This window comes from Bubalus kerabau, chromosome 22, assembly GCF_029407905.1.
Source record: "Bubalus kerabau isolate K-KA32 ecotype Philippines breed swamp buffalo chromosome 22, PCC_UOA_SB_1v2, whole genome shotgun sequence".
In the NCBI taxonomy this organism is placed as follows: Eukaryota; Metazoa; Chordata; class Mammalia; order Artiodactyla; family Bovidae; genus Bubalus; species Bubalus kerabau.
Window position 1 is genome coordinate 7,778,447 of NC_073645.1, and position 24,662 is coordinate 7,803,108.

Consider the following 24,662-nt stretch of genomic DNA (forward strand, 5'->3'; position numbering starts at 1 on the left):
CCTTTGCCTTTTGCCAGACTTTCCATATTGAAACAAAATGTTTATCCTCTTTTTTTTCTAGCTGTTTCTCTTATATTAGCTTTAAACATTCCAAACCCTCGCTTATGTCTGAGTGGTAGATCATGAATAAATGTGTGTAGTTCAATTACTGATACATTTTAACATTATATTTTACATGTGTATGTCTGTGTGTGGATGTTTACTTATTCCAGTAGTGAAAATGAATGATCTATGCTAATATGTTTGGTCTAAATATGCAACCATGGAAGGAAGTAAAACTCACTAGTCTATGCAAATGTTGAGCTAATAATTTGACATACTACTTGTCGTTTGCTGTCAACAACTAAATATCACCTTTTCAAAGTTGGGTCAGAAGTCTCGTGAAGTTGCTCAGTCTTGTCCAACTCTTCGTGACCCCATGGACTGTAGCCCACCATGGTCCTCCATCCATGGAATTTTCTAGGCAAGAGTAGTGGAGTGGGCTGCCATTTCCTTCTCCAGGGGATCTTCCCAACCCAGGGATCGAACCCGGGTCTCCCGCATTGCGGGCAGACGCTTTATCATCTGAGCCTCCAGGGAACCGCAGCCTAGTTTCAAAAATTTCAGACACCTACTGTTCAAGTTTTCTGGCTTTTTCCTTTTATGTGTGTGTGTGTGTGTGTGTGTGTGTGTGTGTATGTTTTCAGGGTGGGGGGTAACTTTTTAATTCAACTCTGTGGCACAGTTATCTACTTTGGCAACAAAGATATTTAAATATTCTGTTTTATTAAATATCAAGAAGCAAAATTTTGCCATTCAATTTTAAATTTTCAAAATTAAATATATCAAGAGTGAGTGAATTTTTGTAAGAGAAATCAAGGCATAAATACATTAGAGTGGGTGAATTTTTACAAAACAGTGACATATTTGGGGACAGGGACATTAAAAATATTAAAACGTTGGCTTGGAAGCCTTTTAGTTAACTATTTCCAATGGTGTGTCCATGTTCATATATGTGCTATTCAAACCATCTCCTCTCACTTTATACTCAGTTCTCTTTGAGCTGCAGAAAGTAAAAGTTTACCTTTAAAAGCTCCTTGCCAGGAGGACTGACTTTATAAATACACTACTTTGTACTTACAGTTCCCCAAACCATGGGTTCCCCAAAGCATAGTTTTAAAATCCCTTTTAATTGCAATTGTATCCTTTTTCTAAATCAGAGATCACAAACGACTGTGGGTGCTGTGCCACTGTATGTCCTGGGGGTGTGGGGGGCATTAAATTCATAATATAATTCTTTAAAAGCTATTGTCAACTTTAGAACCAAGAGATTTCTTATAAAATCAGAATATTAAAAGATGTACTATTGGGTTGGACAAAAAGTTCCTTAGGGTTTTTCTACAACATCTTTTCCACAACATCTGCAACATCATTGGAAAAATCTAAATGAACTTTTTGGCCAACCGAGTAGCATTGGCTCCATTATGAGGATTTCCTGAGGCCGAGTAGCAGATACCCTTTTAGAGAAGGATGTGTTCTTTAGTCGCCACATTCCCATGAGATGTGCTTCACTCCTTTATATTGCCTGATGGATCCCTAGATATCTAGGTTTGTAATCCCTGAAAATGGAAGTAAATGAGATGATTCTTCTTTTCTCTCCCTGTATGAAGCCATTTCTCCATGAAAGAATCCTATTTAAAAGCTAACAAAACATATCTCAGAACAAAATGTAAAAATCTATTTTCTTTAGAGGCACAGGTCTTGTGTTTATTGACTAAGTTCATTTATTCACTGTGATAGTGCAATAATTAAGAAAGTAAAGTGTAAAATGCAAGAGTAATGAAAGAGGTGCCATGTACTGACGTGGAGTAGGGAAATGCTATGTCAGGAATGGTTTAGAAGAAGATGATACCTAATTAACTTGGAAAATAACTAATGAGAAGGATTCCATCTAAAACTTGAGAACTGGAGACTCTGGATGTAGGAATACATTGTGAAAAGACTTACAAGTAAGAGAAAACAACGGTAGTTCTCTGATGGAGATTAATAAGAGATAAAGCTAGATATTCAGGCCAACTGTGAAATCATGGTCTTATATGACACATAATGCTTTATTGTTGGTTTAATTCAAAATGAAAAGATATTACTATCTCTCCAATTCTATCAGACAATGGCTTTCTACTCAACCAGTACACCAATCACTAAAGAAAATGCCAGCTTTCTCTCTCTTTTGATAGACAAGGAATCCATAGTTTCCAACTTTCTTCCTCAAATTTGCAACCTGCATGTAATTACCAACCTGGATTTAATTGATCTTTCTGATTTCTTTTCTAATTTTAAAATAAAATGATTCTTGATAATTCCTTCATACAATATAAATCCTAGCTTATAGGTAATCTGATGCACCGAAGTGTTTTTAAATAGGAACAACAGATGCATTTTCTCCACAAGTTTAAGATACTAATGTTTATAAACTGGTCCAAACTGAATCAGGGGCTTTTGTTTCTTTATGCAAAGCAAGGACTAATGTTGGAAATTTCCAGACTCTTAGGAACTCCTGAGTAAGTTTTCCAAGGGTTCTTTTGAAACACTTCTAGTCTGTGTTTGTGGGCTGCTTCCTACTTTTTTCCTTTGTGTGATTAATGATTGTGTTTTTTGTGCTGGAACATTTCTGGTGTGCTGTTGATCAAGTGAGAATTGACAGTTTGTCTTTTGTATTCTTTCCAGCTCACTCCAGTTGGCACCACAATCTTCTCAGGATTTTCAGGAGACAATGGAGCTACAGACATAGATGATGGCCCAAATGGACAGATAGAATATGTTATTCAATATAATCCAGATGATCCAGTATGTAAATATCTACTTGAAATGTAACTTCACTATAAGGAGTAAAATTAATTATTTAAGCTGATATTTATTATATTCTTCTATTGCTCAATTCCTAGAACCATGTTAGTAATTGTACTATTATTAATAACTATCCCAAATTACATTTTACGATATACTTTTGCTACATTTATAGGCTAGTTTTGGATGGGTTTTGATGGTAAAAGTTTTAAAATGTCTTCATAGGTATAATAAGTCATTTTTATTAAATCTCTGTTATATTAGTTGACTCCTAAGCATTCTAAATAAATCACTTCACGTGTTATTACCAATGTAATACATATGTTTTATGGAACTTGCAAATTAATACCACCACTACCCCTTCTCCACCAGTGAAACCTGAGATAGAAAAGAGGACAAAGACTCTAATTTAAAAAAAAAAAACTTTTTTTGTTTTGTGTTGTTTTGTGTTCTTTTTGTTTTTTTTTTTTTTTTGCTTTAGACAATGGGGCTTCTATTTTGTTCTCTAGGCTAAGTTCTTTCTAAGATATAGGATATATAATACAAAAAAAAGAAGAATTGTTTTCTTGAAGCTAGACCTGAAAGTCCTGCCTGCTATCTTTCTCTTCCTCTTTTCCTCAAGGCAGCTTTTCAGAACACAAAGGGCTCCTCAAAGTAGTTTTACAGTTACTTAAGTGATGTTTAATTAATGTTTATCCTTTATGTTTAATATTAGGAATATAAAAAGTGGTAAGATTAACATGTCTTTGTTTTTAAATTATATATCTCTTATAAAAGCTCTAAACAAAAAAACTGTTGAGCTTACAGATACTAACAAGTCTCAGTAAGAGCTGCCTCACAAATCGATTGTCAATTATGAATGCAGTTTCTCATTTTATCGTCACAAATCAGTTAGTGACAGTATTTCTATTGTATAGGAGAGAACACAGGTTCACAGGTGACATGACTTGCCTGGTTGTTATTGTTGTTCAGTCATCAAGTCACGTCCATCTCTTTGTAACCTCATGGATTGCAGCACCCCAGGCCCCCTTGTCCCTCACTATCTCCTGGAATTTGCCCAGGTTCGTATCCATTGAATTGGTGATGCCATCTAACACACAGCTATGTCTAAGCTGGAGAGTCAGGACTTGCTTTCTGAGTAGTGTGTGTGCTACTCTTCCTCTGTTGTGCTCTAATAAAATAGTTGCAGCACTTGTGTTAAAATTAAAAAAAAAAAAAAATTGGAAAGCAAGAGCAAAACACAAAAAGCCCATGAGTATAGCAGGGAAAAGGGACAATTTAGGGGGATTTTGTTTTTGTTTTTCCCCTAAAAACTATGCCTCCACATGTTTATAAGCAGGCACAATGAAGCCAAGAGATGGAGAGATAATGAGAATGTGACAGAAAAGGACAGTAATGATACAGGGTGTTACACAGAAGTAGAGTGGAAAAGATAAAAGGAACAGAAGAGAAGAGGGCAAGAGAAACATTTTTTAAAGGATAGAAACATGGAGCTGACTATACAGAATATTTCTAAACCATTTATTTTCTTACTATTTAGATTTTTAGAATAATCAATTGTATGCATGTGTCATGTTTTTCGCTTATATTTTATGAGGGTCATTTTCTAATCTTTACTCCTCAGTTTGTAAAAATGAAACTCCCACAAAGTAGAGGATGATCAGGTCATGTATTTTAAGGAAATATTTATTATATTGCATAAAAGAAAGAAAATTATCCAAGGTTTGATATAGTGTGAGAAAAAAAAATGTAGTACTTGGAAGACATCTCTTAGAACTTTTGTGAGGCTGAAATACCTTGTTAGCTATTCAATAATTCCTTCTGAATGCTTCCTCTTTTCAAGGATTTGTGGGCTCAGCATGAAATATAATATCATATACTTTTACTACCTACAGATAGAATAAGTCAGTCACATGCAGTTTCCAAATTGGAAAAAAAGAAAATAATGTTCTTTAGCAAGCTAGCACTGCTGCCGCTGCTGCTGCTGCTGAGTCGCTTCAGTCGTGTCCGGCTCTGTGCGACCCCATGGACGGCAGCCCACCAGGCTCCCCCGTCCCTGGGATTCTCCAGGAAGAACACTGGAGTGGGTTGCCATTTCCTTCTCCAATGCATGAAAGTGAAAAGTGAAAGTGAAGTCGCTCAGTCGTGTCTGACTCTTAGCAACCCCATGGACTGTGGCCCACCAGGCTCCCCCGTCCCTGGGATTCTCCAGGCAAAAACACTGGAGTGGGTTGCCATTTCCTTCTCCAATGCATGAAAGTGAAAAGTGAAAGTGAAGTGGCTCAGTCATGTCCGACTCTAGCGACCCCGTGGACTGCAGCCCACCAGGCTCCTCCGTCCATGGGATTTTCCAGGCAAGAGTACTGGAGTGGGGTGCCATTGCCTTCACTGAAGCTAGCACTACTATGGAATAAAGAAAGAAATTCTCTGGTCGTGGTTAATTGGTGAGGCAAAAGATTAAGACGTCATGACAGCACTTAACTGAGAGTGTGTGTGTTGAAAGAGTAAGCATTAACCAAATCACATTCTTATAGAGTGAATCCAACTTTAATCATCATAGAGACTTAATGATCAACACCAGTTTCTTCTCATGTAAAATATCTTGAGCACTATCTTATGATATTCATATTATTAAATTATTAAATCTCTAGAAATTCTGCTTATAATTAATAGCATAATTATATTATCCAGCTTATTTCTTAGTGTCAAACCAAACTTGTATGTATTACAAACGTGTGCATGCTAAGCCACTTTGGTCAAGTCAGACTCTGCAAGTCAATCAACTGTGGCCCACCAGTCTCCTCTGTCCAACGGATTCTCCTGGCAAGAATGGGAGTGGGTTGCCATGGTCATCTCCAGGGGATCTTACCAATCCAGGGATTGAACCCACATCTCTTATGTCTCCTGTATTGGAGGCAGATTCTTTAACATTAGTTCCACCTGGGAAAATATGTAACCTTAAAATGTGGACCCTTCTGGCTTTTGCAAACACAATATAATTGTTTAAGTAAATTTTATATAATTAAAACTAGGTTATTTAAAATTGAAGATGTTAGTTGCTCAGTGTGCCTGACTCTTTGTGACCCCATGGACTATAGCTCACCAGGCTCCTCTGTCCATGGGATTCTCTAGGCAAGAATATTGGAGTGGGTTGCCATTCCCTTCTCCAGGGGATCTTCCTGATGCAGGGATTGAACCTGGTTCTCCTACATTGCAGGCATATTCTTTACTGTCTGAGCCACCAGGGAAGCCCAATTTCACATTAAAATTTAGTTTTGTCTTCTCTCTTAAGAAAAAAAAAAATATGACAACCCTGGTCCTGATTTCCAATAAGCTAACAATCAGCTAGAGTTGAATTGTTTTCCCATAAACAAACTTCTATCATACAGACAAAATATGTATATCCACTTTACCTCCATTGTGTCACTCATTTGCATTACCCAAACATCCTTGTAGAAATTTACAAATGTAACTTCTGCTCTACTATAATGCAAAGTATTTTTTTTTTTGCATTTTTATTGGTGTATAGTTACTTTACCCTGCTATGTCAGTTTGTACTTGTATAGCAAAGTGACCCAGCCAGATGTATACATACATCCCCTCTCTTTCAGATTTCCTTCCCAGTTAGGTCACCACAGAGCATCAAGTGGAGTTCACTTTGCTGTACAATAGGTTCCTCATTAGTTATGCATTTTATACATACTAGTGTATTTATGTCAATCCCAATCTCTTAATTCATTCCCCTCCCCTTGGTATCCATATGTTTGTTCTCTCCATCTATATTTCTATTTCTGTTTTGTAAATACGACTTCCCTGGTGGCTCAGACAGTAAAGCGTCTGTCTACAATGCGGGAGACCCGGGTTCGAGCCCTGGGTTGGGTAGATCCTCTGGAGAAGGAAATGGCAATCCACTCCAATACTACTGCCTGGAAAATCCCATGGACAGAGGAGACTGGTAGGCTACAGTCTATGGGGTCACAAAGAGTCAGACACAACTGAGTGACTTCACTCACTCACTCATACCATTTTCTGGGCTTCCCTGGTAGCTCAGCTGGGTGGGGAAGATTCTCCAGAGAAGGGATATGCTACCCACTCCAGTATTCTTGGGCTTCCATGGCAGCTCAGATGGTAAACAATCTGCCTGAAATGTGGGAGACTTGGGTTCTATCTCTGGGTTTGATCCCTAGGTTGGGAAGATCCCTGGAGGAGGGCATGGCAACCTACTCCATTATTCTTGCCTGGAGAATCTCCATGGACATAGGAACCTGGCAAGCTACAATCCATGGGGTTGCACAGAGTCGGACACAACTAAACACAGTACATACCATTTTTATAGATTCTAAGTATATGCATTAATACACAATTTTTGTTTTTCTCTTATGACTTACTTCACTGTATATAACAGTCTGTAGGTTGATCCATGTCTGTGCAAATTACACAGTTTGGTTCCTTTTGATAGCTGAACAATATTCCACTGTATATAGGTACCATATATTCTTTATCCATTACTCTGTTGTTGGACATTTAGGTTGCTTTCATGTCCTGGCTGTTGTAAATAGTGCTTCAATGAACACTGGGGTGCATGTATCTTTTCAAAATATGGTTTTCTCCATATATATGCCCAGGAGTGGGATTGCTGGATCATATTTATTTTAGTTTTTTAAGGAACCTCCATACTGCTCTCCATAGTGCCTGCACCAATTTACATTCCCACCAACAGTGTAGGAAGGTTCCTTTTTTTCCCATACTCTCTCCAGCACTTACTGTTTGTAGATTTTTTGATGATGACTATTCTGACTGATGTGAAGTGATACCTTATTGAACTAATTGTATTTTTAAAAAAGTGAAAAGAAAAATTCAGAAAAAAAAAGAGAAGAATTTGTCTTCAAATGTTCTATGGAATTTTTAATTTTAGAGAGTTTATCTTACTCAGAAAAATGCAATTATGTTAGGTATCATTCTGATAGTTTATTGATAAGTCTTATTCTTAACAGATTGATAAGACTGTTCATATAATAGATTATCCTATAAGTTTTCTTATCTTGATCTTTTATTATTTTATGCCAGAATTAAGTGACCTTTATTCTGCATTTCAAGTGCTTTTCCCAAAAGTAGTAAGGGGAGATCTGATGACATATCCCTTACAGCAGTGTCCAGTGGACTGAAAGCAGCACAGCATTTTTATTAAATCCCACTGCCACTCAGAAAAGCACTTAGGACATTTAAGTAAAATGCTTGGTCTACTTCTTTCTTGGAGGTATTAGAGTGGTCTTTCATCATCTCCTCAGTAGATTGTCCTCCTTTTGTAATGTGCTTGATTCTCTTTAAATTTTGAAGGCACTGAATAGAAAAAAAAAAAAAAGAGTCATCATTTATTCTGTAATGTAAAGGGGTGTAATTCTTTTGAATTTCATGAATCAGGAAGATAAAATCACATTTTAAATGCAAAAGATGTTTAACAAATCATTATCTCGAAGTAGTTTTGCATATAGGTCAAAGTCCAAATTTCAGATATTACTAAAATATCTGGGCTAAGCAAAAACATATTGCTTACTCTTATATAGTTTACTAAATATATTACCTTACACTTTGATACATTTTTTTACAGAATATATTATATGGGATAGTCACATGGCACCATAGTTATATCTTTTTTTTTAAATAATGAACATTCATATTTAATTCAGTTCAGTTCAGTTCAGTCGCTCAGTCATGGCCAACTCTTGCGATCCCATGAATTGCAGCATGCCAGGCCTCCCTGTCCATCACCAACTCCCGGAGTTCACTCAAACTCATGTCCATTGAGTCAGTGATGCCATCCAGCCACTCATCCTCTGTCGTCCCCTTCTCCTCCTGCCCCCAATCCCTCCCAGCATCAGGGTCATTTCCAATGAGTCAACTCTTCGAATGAGGTGGCCAAAGTTTGGAGTTTCAGCTTTAGCATGGGTCCTTCCAATGAACACCCAGGACTGATCTCCTTTAGGATGGACTGGTTGGACCTCCTTGCAGTCCAAGGGACTATCAAGAGTCTTCTCCAACACTTCAGTTCAAAGTATCAATTCTTCGGTACTCAGCTTTCTTTACAGTCCAACCCTCACATCCATACATGACCACTGGAAAAACCATAGCCTTGACTAGACGGACCTTTGTTGGCAAAGTAATATCTCTGCTTTTTAATATACTGTCTATATTGGTCATAACTTTCCTTCCAAGGAGTAAGTGTCTTTTAATTTCATGGCTGCAATCACTATTAGGTTATTGCTTAAAGTCTTTGTGTTAAAATTTGAACCCATATCTTTTCACTGTGAGTCTGTGACATTTTAAATTTACAATATACATGTGCTTTTTCATTCTTATCCCAAAGAAAGGCAATGCCAAAGAATGCTCAAACTACTGCACAACTGCACTCATCTCACACGCTAGTAAAGTAATGCTCAAAATTTTCCAAGCCAGGCTTCAGCAATATGCGAACCATGAACTTCCTGATGTTCAAGCTGGTTTTAGAAAAGGAAGACCATCCAGAGATCAAATTGCTAACATCTGCTGGATCATGGAAAAATCAAGAGGGTTCCAGAAAAACATCTATTTCTTCTTTATTGACTATGCCAAAGCCTTTGACTGTGTGAATCATAATAAACTGGAAAATTCTGAAAGAGATGGGAATACCAGACCACCTGACTTGCCTCTTGAGAAACCTATGTGGAGGTCAGAAAGCAACAGTTAGAACTGGACATGGAACAACAGACTGGTTCCAAATAGGAAAAGGAGTACGTCAAGGCTGTATATTGTCACCCTGCTTATTTAACTTCTATGCAGGGTACATCATGAGAAACGCTGGACTGGAAGAAACACAAGCTGGAATCAAGATTGCCGGGAGAAATATCAATAACCTCAGATATGCAGATGACACCACCCTTATGGCAGAAAGTGAAGAGGAACTAAAAAGTCTCCTGATGAAAGTGAAAGTGGAGAGTGAAAAAGTTGGCTTAAAGCTCAACATTCAGAAAACGAAGATCATGGCATCCAGTCCCATCACTTCATGGGAAATAGATGGGGAAACAGTGGAAACAGTGTCAGACTTTATTTTTCTGGGCTCCAAAATCGCTGCAGATGGTGACTGCAGCCATGAAATTAAAAGACTCTTACTCCTTGGAAGGAAAGTTATGACCAACCAGGATAGCATATTCAAAAGCAGAGACATTACTTTGCCAAAAAAAGGTCCATCTAGTGAAGGCTATGGTTTTTCCTGTGGTCATGTATGGATGTGAGAGCTGGACTGTGAAGAAGGCTGAGCACTGAAGAATTGATGCCTTTGAACTGTGGTGTTGGAGAAGACTCTTGATAGTCCCTTGGACTGCAAGGAGATCCAACCAGTCCATTCTGAAGGAGATCAGCCCTGGGATTTCTTTGGAAGGAATGATGCTGAAGCTGAAACTCCAGTACTTTGGCCACCTCATGCGAAGAGTTGATTCATTGGAAAAGACTCTGATGCTGGGAGGGATTGGGGGCAGGAGGAGAAGGGCACGACAGAGGATGAGATGGCTGGATGGCATCACCTACTCGATGGATGTGAGTCTGAGTGAACTCCGGGAGTTGGTGATGGACAGGGAGGCCTGGCGTGCTGGGATTCATGGGGTCGCAAAGAGTCGGACACGACTGAGCGACTGATCTGATCTGATTTGATCTGTGCTTTTGAAATTAAACAGAAACTTCTAAATACAATTTCCTAAGACAAGGAAATAAAGTATATTGTATTTTTTCCTGTATCACGAAATATGCATATGCATAATTGTGTGTGTTTCTGTAGCAGGAAGGAATGAGTTTGTAGGAAACAGAGAAACAATCACCAGAGTGTTGGTATTTTACTAGGAGCAAATTAGTGTTGCTGTACTTCCCAGTGAAACTTATTTGTGCCTTGGTCTTGTCATTAGATCACCAGGAAATATATACGTACATGTGTGTATGTGTCTCTGTGTGTGCAGGTCTCAAAACCAAATCTCTCTGCTTTCGAATTGAATTTCTAGTCCTTACAGTTGAATGGAGAATATCAAAAGCAATATTTATAAATGTAACATGAATATGAGAAGCCAAACAGAATCTTTCCTGATTATTAAAAAATGATGGATGACCAGAGTTCTCAGCTGAGAACAGATAATTCAAAGTATGTCATTCTCTGTTTCCAGATCATCTACATCTCTGGAGCTCAACACCTCCTTAAATGGCTAGGGGAGAGGTGTTATTTTATCTCTATTGGTACTTATTCAGCTTCCCACAGGTTAATAAAGAGGGTCAGAGGGGAATGGAGTGCGCTCTAGAGAAACATGGAATTGATAGAGTCAACATTCTGTCTCCTTCTTTGCTTAAGTCAGTGTGAGTATGTGTGTTGAGGGTGGGCATTATATATGCCTCCTACACTTTTTCTCATACTTCCAGCAGTGATAAAATAATTTAAACTGCCATATATGCCCATTTACTCAATGGAGATGTGCCACTTGTCTGGCAGTTACTGAGATACTAAACTGCCCAGAAGTTGTGAGTGGACCTTTCCTAATGGAGATCAGATGCTTGGGGCCTGTGGATACTAAGAGGCTTAGTCATCATTGGAATACCTACTGAATAGCACTAGGCAGGTAGAGGTCAGCATTTAAATTCTCATCACCCAAGGAAACCTGTGCTAGTTTGTGCTTTACAGAGTAGTGTCCAAAATTAACAGAAAGTGGGTCAGGGACTTACTTCCAAAATATGTAGGTGGCTTAAGGAAAAGGATGTGACTGTGCTCCTACACCTGACAAGGCACCGGCGACCCACTCCAGTACTCTGGCCTGGAAACTCCCATGGACGGAGGAGCCTGGTGGGCTGCAGTCCATGAGGTCGCTAGGAGTCTGACACGACTGAGTGACTTCACTTTCACTTTTCACTTTCATGCATTGGAGAAGGAGATGGCAGCCCACTCCAGTGTTCTTGCCTGGAGAATCCCAGGGACGGCGGAGCCTGGTGGGCTGCCGTCTATGGCGTCACACAGAGTCGGACACAACTGAAGCGACTTAGCAGCAGCAGTGCTCCTACACTCCTCTCCTTTGTTGATGAAATAAATCACTAAGGATGAAAGGAGAGACAAATGAATGGTAGAGGGAAGGAGGGTATAGACTTTTCTTCCCCTCCCAACTCAAACAGTTCTTTGACAAAATCTAAGACTGAGATACTGTTGATATGCATGATCACACACACACATATATCTGTATCAGAGTTATTGAAAAGTTATAGGATCCTATTTCCTGGTGATCTAATGACAGGAACAAGCCACGGATATGTTTCATTGGGAAATACAGCAACACTAATTTGCTCCTGGAGAAGGCAATGGCACCCCACTCCAGTACTGTTGCCTGGAAAATCCCATGGACGGAGGAACCTGGTAGGCTGCAGTCCATGGGGTCGCACAGAGTCGGACACGACTGAAGCAACGCAGCAGCAGCAGCAGCAATTTGCTCCTAGTAAAATACCAGCGCTCTAATCACTGTTTCTCTGTTTCCTACAAACTCATTCCTACCTGCTACAGAAACACACACAAATATGCACATGCATATTTAGGGACACAGGAAAAATTATAATGTAGTTTGTGTCACTTTGTTCTAACCAGTTTCCTATGAAATTCCATTTAGAAGTTTCTGTTTGACTTCAAAAGTACATATATGTTGTAAATTTAAAATGTCGCAGACTCAGTGAAAAGACCTGGGTTCAAAGTTTAACACAAAGAAAGACTTTAAGTAATAATAAATATTATTATTTATTATTATTATATTTAAAAGTCCATCCCAATTTAACATAACTAACTCCAATATAAAGAAAAATGAAATAATTGTCCATCTTAAAATTGTGTTATAGGAGCTTAGGGACTTCCCTGGTTGTCCAGTGCCTAAGACTCACACTCCCAATGCAAGGGGCCCAAGTTTGATTCCTGATCAGAGAACTAGAGCCCATGTGATACAACTAAAAAGATTCTACATACCTCAATGAAGACCTGGTGTGGTCAAATAAATAAATATTTAAAAAATGTATTACAGGAGCTCACTATTGAGTTGAGTTCACAAATGACAAAACTCTTATATACTTAACTTGATCTTTTCTATCTTCTAGTTTATTTTTTCTCAAAGTAAAATCTAAACCTTCTACTTGAGAATTACCCAAGAGTTTTGTTAGAAATACAGAATGTTTGTGAATTCTGGAATTTGGAGGAATAGATACTCAGAATCTGAATCTAAGTGATACATTTCTATGACCCTTATATGCTCTAAACTTTGATAAACATTGTCACATCACCTTATCATATAGCAATTAAAAAAAAAACTATATTTTCTTACTAAATTTTGCTCGTTTTTGTTCCTCCTTAGGTAGAACTCTAGAAATGTCATTAGAGCAGGGCATTTATTTGAGTTGATCTAATCCAATATTCTTCTTTTTTTTTTTCCCCAATATTCTTTTTGTTAGAGGAAAAATAAAAAGCATCCCAAGCATTTACCTGCATTTTGCTTCTGCTTTTTCTCATGATTATTATTCTATTTTTTAAGACAGAATGCACACTTCATAAATAATTGCTTATTAATAAGTTAGCTAATTTTAACACAAAGGCTTTTCATATACAATAATTTATAAACAACATTGATCTTAAAGCCGATAGTCTCCTTAGTTTCTTGGAACATAAATATTGATGGAAGTGCTAGCACATGGAAAATCTCAGATGTCTATAAAAGAGTAATTTAGAAAAGAAGAATTAGGTTTAATCAAAAATGTGTTACAGGAGCTTAAGAACTTCCCTGGTGGCCCAGTGACTAAGACTCACACTCCCAGTGGAGAGGTACCAAGGTTGATCCCTGATCAGAGAACTAGAGTCCATATGTCTCAACTAAAAAGACTTTGCATGCTGCAGTGAAGATGGATGTTCCATCCAAAAAGTGCTCTGAAGAACAATAACAACAATCCCTAATTAGCAATAAAATCCCTAATTACTAACTGTAATGTTAATAAAAATTCTATTAATAACGATTGTCAACTAAAACAGAATCACAAACATCCATTACATTACTTGACTAGAAACATCAAGGTAAGTATCTCCAGATCATAGACTGAGATCCTTGAGAAATCTGTAAGGGAAAACAGAAAATACAGAAATAACAAATGTTGTTTGGAAAAAACAATATATCATAAGATCAAAGACTTAATCCTAAATTGGATGACAAAGAAGATTTTACTGAGTAGGATTTATAGAATTTATAACTCAGAGAAATGAGGGATAGGATCTTTAGGCAGGAGAAAATTAAAAGCAAATGTCACCTGTAAAGAGTCATGGCATAAACGGAAAAGAGAGGGGACTGCAAGATAAGGACACATGCACAGGAGATAATCATGTATCAAAGTGCTTTCAGCTGCAAATAACAGAAAACAACTTAAAGTGACTTTGCCAACAAAGTCTTGGATTATCTCTCATAACAGGTTGTTCAGAGAAGGGGTGGTATCAGGATTTGTTAAGCAACTCAGAGATATCACAGAAATGACTTTTATCTATTTTCTGCTCTTGCATTTTCAGCATTTTGTTTACTTCTAGATTAACTGTATCAGTAGTTCCAAAATGACTGCTGACATTTCCTAGTTTTATATCCTTATAGAAGCATCTATAAGCAGAAAAGGGGGAAAAAAATTTCCCTGTGTGTCTCTCTCTGTTTACAATTAAGGAAAGTGCTTCAGATTATCTAGAAATAGATCTCATGCACATTCCAAAACAGTCACTGGCAAGGTGTGGAATGTCCATGGCTGGAGTAGATTTGTCAAAACTCACTCTACTTACGGGCATATGTGTCCCTGCTCAGTCACTCAGTCCTGTCTGACTCTTTGCAACCCCATGCACTGTAGCCCACCAGGCTCCTCTGTCCATGAGATTTCCCAGGCAAGAATACTGGAGTGGATTGCCCTTTCCTTCTCCAGGCAACCTTCCTGACCCAGGGATCCAACCTGTGTCTCCTGCATTGACAGGCGGATTCTTTACCACTGAACCACCTGGGAATCCCTGCTTAGACGCATAGCCTCCCCTAAAGCACAAAGCTACCAGTTATGTGAACTCATGGAGTTCTGACACCAACAATGAGGTGACTTCTTGGTAAGAAACCCACCATATGTTTCATAACTATACTAACAATTGATATATGGCTCTGTAGTAATTGTCTTAGACAGTTAATAGCCCTGTAACAACACACTGAGTTGTGTTTCATAGTGTATATGGCAATTATTAACTGAAGTGCCCCCATAACTAACTTAGATATTTAGATTAAACCATTTTTACACTCCCTGGCTTAGAGTCCTACAGGGCTCCCCAGGTGGCACAATGGTAAAGAATCCACCTGCCAATACAGGAGATGCAAGAGATGTGAGTTTGATTCCTGGGTTGGGAAGATCCTCTGGAGTAGGAAATGACTACCCACTCCAATATTCTTGCCTGGAAAACTCCATGTACAGAGGAGCCTGGTGTTCTACAGTCATGGGGTGGCAAAAGTCAGACACAACGCACAGACACACAATGTTTAAATAGGCAAAAATGTAGGGGAAATGCCAAATGTCTGTTTTTAGTTGTAAATATCTCGCTTGGTACATTTTTTTTTTTTATATTTGTATTTTAAAATGTTACTTCTTTAAATGACTGTATCCAAGAAGACTTGTAAAGTCAATTGCATGCGCATAAGAGTAAATCATTAAAAAATATGTATCAATTGTGTGCTGAATGTGTGTATGTACCAGAAAGAGAGGGAGTCAGGGAGGGAGGGAGGTAAAGATGGAGAGGGCGAGAGCATGACTCTAGATATTGAAGGTTAATTTGCCTACATTTTCCTGAATGAACTTGAGATTGGAGATTAGATTTGACTCAACTGTTCTCACATTAAATTTCAGTTCCTAAGTAACTCCCCTTGTGTCAGCTGAGGATCTAAAGACACACAGACACACCAACACCTCCCTCCCCACACAGATGCATATACTTTCTTTCTCTTTCCTTCCTTCCTTTCTTATACTTTCTTCCTCCTGTTTTGTCTTGCCTCCTCCCACCACTCCTTTTTCTGAAATATGTATCTGAGTATTTCATGTGGTATCCACAATCACACACCCACCTACCACTACACAGTCAACCAAAAAATTTCCAGTGCTAAACGTAGAACTGATTTGTTGTCGTAAATGATAGACTAGTTTATCAGTCTTCAAAATGGCACTAAAACACAAAAGTGATGTAAAATCCTTTGAAGGATAAGAGACAGATCTTATAAATTATATCCTCTTGAGGAATGACTGTATTGTCTTACTCTGAGGGTTGCTAATACCAGAGCAGCACTGGTTGGAGGCATTTTGGAGGCAATGACACCCCACTCCAGTACTCTTGCCTGGAAAATCCCATGGACGGAGGAGCCTGGAAGGCTGCAGTCCATGGGGTCACTGAGGGTCGGATACCACTGAGCGACTTCACTTTCACTTTTCACTTTCATGCATTGGAGAAGGAAATGGCAACCCACTCCAGTGTTCTTGCCTGGAGAATCCCAGGGACAGGAAGCCTGATGGGCTGCCGTCTATGGGGTCTCACAGAGTCGGACACGACTGAAGTGACTTAGCAGCTTATGAACTGCATGTTACCAAGAAGAAACACAGTCCCTGTTAGGGTAAGGGCAGCAGATTTGAGGCTTGGAAAAACAAACAAAAACAACCTATACCACATTCTTTTTCACAAAAGCACAGTTTCAAGTTAATAGTTATATATCTTTAACACAGTGCTTGAAAATATGAGAGTATAGAATGGACTCCAATGTCATAAAGGACTATTATGATAAATCATAAATTGCAATCATTGAACTCTTTGGTGATTAAAACAATTGTGAAAAGATAATATGGTAATAGGAAAGATCTTCAGACATCTGGGCTTAGCTTTAGATATAGTCTGGGGATGTTTATGTGTAACTCTAATAATATGTGAAAAACTATCACAAGAAGTAAGTTTCCTCGATATCATTATCAAAGTAAGACCCACTGATTAGAATGACAAATTTTCAGAAATAAGAACATTAAACCTGAAGCTGACATTCACATTCTGTTTTTAGATGATGCACATGTTGTCTATAACTTTCAAGGGGACTAAGCTGAAATATCAGATTCTCTAATTTATCTTATGTTCAAATGATCTCAGATGTGTATCTTATTTGCAGACTTCCAACGACACTTTTGAAATTCCCCTCATGTTGACTGGAAATGTAGTGTTAAGGAAGAGGCTCAACTATGAAGATAAGACTCGCTACTTTGTCATCATCCAAGCTAATGTGAGTTATCAATTTCTGTTATTTCTCCCCTCTGAATTTATGAAATACAGAACTCACCTAGAATGTATGTGCTCACTATAAATTTACAGCCTCAACAAGGTAGCCCTCCATGTAATTTGTATATTATATTCTTCTGGATGAGGAATGGGGTGGAATAGAATGGGGAAGATTATTCCCACCCACTGTATTCTTCAGTCTTGGACTCACTCAAACACTTCAATGATTTCTTTTTAGCTCATACTGAAGTATTTCTTAAATCATGATTGACTGAACAACTGCAGCAGAATCACCTTTAGTGTTAGTCACTCAGTTGTGTCTGGCTCTTTTTTGTGACCCCATGGACTTTAGCCACCAGGGTCCTCTGTCCATGGAATTTTCCAGGCAAGAATAATGATGTGGGTTGACACTTTCTTCTCCAGAATCACCTTGGGAGTGCATTAAAACTGCAGATTCCTAGACCCAACCTCAGACCCTCTGAATAAAAATTTCAAAAGGTAGAAGTGGAAAACTTGCATTTTTATTAGCTCCCCAGGGAACTTCAAAGTACAGTAAAGGTAGAGAACTGTTGAATCATTTATTGAATCACTTATTGAATCATTTATCTTTTATTTCTAGTTGCTCAAGATGTATAAGTTACTATCAACATGGTCTTTATATGTGGGCAGCAATAACAAAACCTGAAGAGCGGTTGCTTGTATAATGTTATCATCATTATTTTAATAAAATTCTTAAATTTATGTGAATCGAGGGTTGATGTGAGAGTTCAAGTATATCACCAAAGACTCAAATTCCTTCTGTCCTTAAAATCTATCCTTCTTGAAACTTGGTTGTTTTTCCAGTGTTTTAGAAAGGAAAGAAAAAGTATCCTCCACCAGTTGTTCTTAACAAGCTTATATGCAACCAAGTGTCACTAAGTGGCCATGTTTTCTCTTTTTTAGAGATATTTCAGTAGAAAGAACATAAATGTGTGTGTGTGTGTGTGTGTGTGTGTGTATAGAATACTTGTGGTGGTAGTTATAGTTAGAGAACCAGTTCTTGATGACAGTTTTCTAGACTTTCATTCAAAACATTTTGTTTTATTTTGCTTTGTTTTCCAATTCAGTGTGGTTTGTCTTAGGGCTCAGTAGCAGAGAATAGAGTAGAAACTGCAGATATAGGAAAAAGTAAAATCTATTAAAGAAGACCCCTCAGAATTCCTCAAAAACATTGAAACATTTTTTTTTTCCTATGTAAAGGAAAATGTGAAGAAAAGATACAATTTTCCTTTCTGACTCAAAATCTCTACTAAAATTTATAGAAAAGTCAGATTGCTAAGGAATGTATTTGAAAACTAATTGTTATTGTGTTATTTAAAATGAGTTTTTAAAAAGAAATATAAAATAAATCGTCTGACTTGCTGTCTACTTTAAACTATTTATGAAGACATCTGGGACAATTTGAATCCAATTTGCTAGCCTACTCATAACTGGGAAAGGCTGAGAAATTTTTGGCATTTCAAGGATAAACTTAAGAAATAACAGGATATACATAGAGCTTTGAAAGGAAGGAATGGAATTGGTGAGAAGTTGAATGACGATTTGATTTTATCTGTAATGAAAGTGAAAGTGTTAGTCACTTAGTCCTGTTAGTATAACCGTATGGACTGTAGCCTGCCAGGCTCCTCTGTCCATACGAATTCTCCAGGCAAGAATACTGGAGTGAGTTGCCATTTCCTTCTCCAGAGGACCTCTCTGACCCAAGGATCAAACCCAGGTCTCCCACATTGCAGGCAATTTCTTTACCATCTGACCCACCAGGGAAGCCTTTTATCTGTAATAGCAATGTTTATATAAATTTAAATTATGCAATACAGAATGTGAATACTAAATACAGGAAATTATATGATTTTTTGTGTGTTTTCAGATTATATCCTTTCAAAAATATATATCAAAATTTAGGTATGTTATGATTGATTCAACTGTACCTAGGTTTTTTTGTTTGTTTTTTGCTATAGAATTGAGAGCTAATTTCAGGATTCTCATGAGAGGCAAGGAGTGTAGTATAGTGGTAAAACCATAAACTTCAGAACCACATTGTCCAAATTCAAATCCTAATTCTGCCCTTGCCTAGCTGTGTGAATTTGTGTATACTCTGTATGCCAGTTTCCTAAGCAGTAAAAGGGCGATATTAATGAAACATACCACATAGGGTTCTTGTGAGGATTAGCAAGTTGGCAAACAAAAATGTGCTTAAACTAATACTTGGAATATATTCTGATATCATTACACTATTACATAAACTTCTTTAGTACCAGTACTTGGTTGTGTATGAAGAGATAATTAAGAGATAAAATTACTATGATAAAAATTGTATATATGCATATACATATGGCAGATTCTTTACTGCATGAGCCACCATGGAAGCCCATACATATATACATATATTAATACATATGCACATATACTTTTCATCTTAGAAAATAATGTCATATTATCTTCCAAATTGTTGCAACACGTCACACTCCCACAAGTTATAAAGAAAGCTCATTTCCTGTACATTTTAGATGTGTAACTTATTTAATACAGTGGATTATTGGGGCTGGAAAGATGGTTCATGTTTACTTGAGGGTCAGTTTTGAGCCTCTCTTTCCAAAGCTGAGTTCAGTGACCTCATTTGTGGCCGTGGTGGGAGATATTTACAGTATAGAAAGTGACAAACGATTCAAGTCATGTTCTTGGTGCCCTGTGGGGGGACCGTGGCTGTGGCAGCTTGGAGCAGGATCTCACTTGCTCAACCAGGGATTGAACCTGGATTGCACCACTACCCTGGTTCTTATACCCTCTGGAAAGGAATTTCAACAAAGAGATGGAAAACAGTGAAACAGATAAAGTGTTTATTAAGAGAAATATGTGTGGATACACAGGTGGGTAGGCTCAGTAAGTCGTATTCAGGGGAAATTTAAATCATTTATAAGGGGGCAGTCTTCCAGGACTTTGTTTTCCTCTGGCCAGTCATCTTGCTTTGACCCCATATCTGATTTGTCTCAAGGCTCTCCCTATGTGTGCAAGCATGCTTTTAGTCAAGATGGATCTCAGTGTGAGGGGCTCTGGGAAGTTAGCAAAACTGATAATTGCCTAGCACTCTCCTCATCTAAGGAAACTTTCTGTGCAAGTATAATTTGGGAAGTCTCCCTGACCCCAAGGATGAGAAATATGTAACTTCCTTATCTTTTACCCGAGCAAGGCTCAGCCCCTCTTCGCCCCTGACATTACTATTACCTTACAGTATCTACAGGAGACAAAGTATGGCTTTTCATCCTGTTGTCATTTCTATCTCAAAGTATAAACAGGAGGCTAGTTATAAATGTATAACCTGGAGTCCATTTATCTCCTGCCTCAGGGCTTCTTGTTTCAGCTGGTTGTTAAGCAGTTATTGCCAAATATATAAAAATATATATATTTGCTTTCCTAGTGAGTCAGTGGTAAAGAATCTGCCTGCCAATGCATGAGACATGGGTTTGATCCCTTGGTTGGGAAAATCCCCTGGAGAAGGAAATGGCAACCCACTCCAATATTCTTGCCTGGGAAATCTCATGGACAGTGGGGCCTGGCGGACTATAGTCCATGGGGTTGCAAAAGAGTCAGAGTTGGACATGACTTTGTGACTAAAACAAAAACAACATCATAGATCTATCTATATGTATACAACTTATATTCTTATATTTATGTAGAATAATATTTACATATTTAAAATTATTCTTTTATAATATTTTTATTATTGTATTGATGTTAACTAATGTACAATGTAAACTGTGTCCATTAAAACCCTATATATTCTCTTAGAGTCATAAGGAGAGTTGAAATATGAGCAATCAATTTGGACTTCAAAGTAGATGGTTTCTAAGAGGCTAGAAGTCTAATGATAAATTACTAAACATTACTAAACATTACTCAGCATTGGCTTGGATTTGCTTAAAGTACAAAGTTTTGATTGAAAAAAAAAAAAAAGTTTTGATTGATTTGCAAAAGCAATCATTCAAATTTCATGTAGTTGTGAAGTTTCTTTTTATGCATATGAACATGTTATTATTCTTAAATAAATTGGAAGAGTTTTGGGAGACCCACATTAAAAAAAAAAACAACTTGTCACTTATTTTATTTAGAAATTTTGCAACATTAATACCCACACCATTTATTTTAAATATGAATAGAAAATGAGGCTATGATAAATTCTAGGGAAAAGGAGAAAAAAAATCTAGGAAAGGAAGTTCAAAGAAGTACAAAAATCAGGGGTTTCCTTTTGTTGAAACTTCTGATACACTCTGTATTAGAATTTTGATGTTACCCTAAAACAAACAAACAAAAAAATCAGACTCATTGCTATACATAGATAGTTTTAAGCCAATTCTTTTTCTCTTTTCTTTTTTTTTTTTCACTCAACAGCCCATAAATAACTGTCAGAAAGAAAATGTTTACATTTAATTAAGACTGATAGCAAGAATACTGTTTGAATTATTCTATCAATATCAGTGCTATTCCATATTTTCACATCAAAAAATCTTGAGAAGGAACATTAGCTATCTTTTGTAACAAGATACTATATTATACATATTTGTTGAACTAAAATAGACTGCCAAATACTTCAACAAAAATAGGTTTATTTTGGATAAGAAGTTTGGGGTCTACAACCCATGATGAGCCATATGCAAGTCCCCACAAAGCAAGGGAAGGAAGAGAGAAGGGGGGAAAAAAAAGTTGAGAGAGTTATAGTACATAAAGAGACCATGGCTTTTCATCGGTTGAGTCGTTGCCAGAATAGAAGAGGTGATGAGCTATGCTGTGCTTGCAGACTGTGAGAATGCCCCCTTCTGGTCTCCTTACTACTTAATTGAGGTGAATTTTTTGCAGTTCTTTGGCTGACCTAAAAATTAAATGAACACAACACAGATTAACAGGAGAAAAAAAACAAATTTAATAATATATGTGAAGCAGTCTTATTAAAAAAAAAAATGAGACTGAAAGAAATGACCAAAGCGAGCTGTCATTTAAAAAAGAAAATTACAAATCTGTGAAGAATTTGTGAAGCAAAGGGGCATGGGCTGAGAATATCAAATTAGTGAGTAAGTAATGTGGTAGCTTTACACAGCCTCTTGGCCCCTAAGTTCTCTATTTCTGGTGATAATGATGCTTTCTATCCTCCTGGGACAGGGAGAGTTCTTTTCACACGGAAGATTCATGTCCTGCTTTGCTTTCAGGGAGACAAGTATTGTCAGAATGTCCTCCTTGCACTCCTATTTCTTAAGAAACTTTAACGTAAAATACTCAGTATGCCAATGTGACATATTATGAGGTGACATATCCTTCTCTTTTTCAAAACATTTCAATTATATAGATTTGGATATAAAAATTACTTTTCAGAATAAGCCGTATCCTGACCTTTCCTCATGTCTACCACACACTGATATGTGGAATAAGTGCTAATTTTACAACCATTGTTTTTATTTCTGCCAGTTTCTTGGGCATATTCTGGAGAGTAGGACTGAAATGGAGGAAGATAGAGGTTTAAGAACTATTTACAAAATGTTCAAGTAATGAAGGCATGTAATGATACCATTTCTGTTTATTAGTACACTTAAAATTTAAGGAAATGTAGGTAAATGTCTCAAAAAAGAAAAAAAAAAAAAAGACAGTTTTAAAAAAGAAAGAACACACTTCTAAAGTGATTTAGACCAAGGAAAACTTGTTGCTGTTATTTTCATTGTTGAATAAAGAAATTCAACAGAGTCAAGTTACTAGGATATGTTTTACAATTCCGGTTGGTGATAGTCCATCTTTCATTAGTGAAGGGAAGCAAGACAGACACCTCCAAGGTCTTAGATAACTGAGTTAGGGTCAAAAGACTCAGGACAACTCTAATTATTTTGCTTTTTCAAAATTTTCTTTCTCTACTGCAAATACCTGATAATGTAATGAAAGAGTATGTAATATATATATCTATGAGTGAGTCTGGTGGATGCCTCTAGTCCTTTTATTAACTTCAAACTGCTTGAATACTAAATATGTAAGTGTTAAAAGTCTCTTTATTCCAAGGCTCCTATGATATTGCCAAAAATATATCTAAACATCAGCATTATTTTTTTTTTGAAATTTTTATTTTGTATTGGAGCATAGCCAATTAGATGTTATAATTTCAGGTGAACAGCAGAGGGACTCAGCCATACATATACATGTACCCATTCTCCACTAAGCTCTTCCCCTATCCAGGCTACCACATAATATTGTACTATACAATAGCTCCTTGTTGGTTATCCATTAGTATGTACATGACCACCTCAAGCTCCCCAACTATCCCTTCCCCCCGGCAACATAAGTTTGTCTTCTAAGTCTGTGAGCCTCTTTCTGTTTTGTAATGTAAATAAGTTCATTTGTATCTTTTTTTTTTTTTTTTTTGAGTTCACATATAGGGGATGTCATACAATATTTCTCCTCTGTCTTAAACATCAGCATTTTTGTCTCATATTCTTAATAAAACAGGTTTCATATAATTTCACAGTATTTGTTAGAGTTCACATTTTTCCTGTCTCCACTTCACATAACCAATATTTAACTTAATACAATTCTAAAAATAGAGCAGATACTGAATGAATTAGAAATTAGCATTTATCTCTAGTTTGATCAAAGAATAGTGAGCAATTAAAGTATTTTACAGCAAGAAAGCCTTTCAGATGAGTTGAAGGAATTGAAGTCTTACTTATCATTTGATGGTTAGAGGTGTTTATTGCCTGAACATTATCATAGTTGAAATATTTGCAGTTTTATTAAATTGTGTTTTGTAAGAAAGAATGGATTATGACCGAGTTAGGTGTCTGTGAGTTATTTTTAATATAAAATTTATTTTGAAGTTCTACTAGGCATATAGATCTTATTTTTGAGTCAAACAAACACAAAAACCAGTTCTTCCTTGCAATACATTGACGAAATTTTCTACTTATTTAATAAATAATTAATTAAGAAACATTGAGGGGCTTTGATATGCAGGTATCGGGATACAATAAATTGTGTTATGATTATGTGGAAGCAGAGGACTGGAGGCTTTGAATAAAGACTGTCACTAAGTATTCAGTGACAAGGTCAATACAACTCCTTAGGAGGCACTGACAGAAAGTTCCAGCTAGGTCAATATTCATCACACTCTGATGAATATTACTTGTGGCTCTCTTGATTCTATGTTGTAGTTATCTAATGCTTTTAAATTCCTCCATGTCAGTTTTTGTGTTGGATTATTCTTTGTATCCCCCACAATTTCTTGCATAACTGCACTCACAAAAGTTGTGGAAGCTAACCAAAGGTTTTATTGTAGGGAGGAAGCCAAACCTGACTCCAAGTAGGAACTGATTATTTGACTTGCCTTTCATTGCTTTTGTTATTATAATCATACAGAACAGTTTGCCTCACAGAATCATGCCCCTCTGGCTGACTGTTAAAGTATGTTTCTTCAGAACTCTGTCCACTTGTGGAT

General features: G+C 37.1%; 1 protein-coding gene across 1 annotated transcript in view; it reads left to right on the forward strand.

The window, feature by feature from the left end:
* PCDH15 (protocadherin related 15) overlaps positions 1-24,662 on the forward strand; it is a 1,792,715-nt gene that overhangs the window by 1,269,490 nt on the left and 498,563 nt on the right. The window contains exons 9-10 of the mRNA XM_055560763.1: positions 2,707-2,826; positions 17,055-17,165. Coding sequence (XP_055416738.1) covers positions 2,707-2,826; positions 17,055-17,165 — 231 coding nt within the window. The remainder of the gene's footprint in view (positions 1-2,706; positions 2,827-17,054; positions 17,166-24,662) is intronic.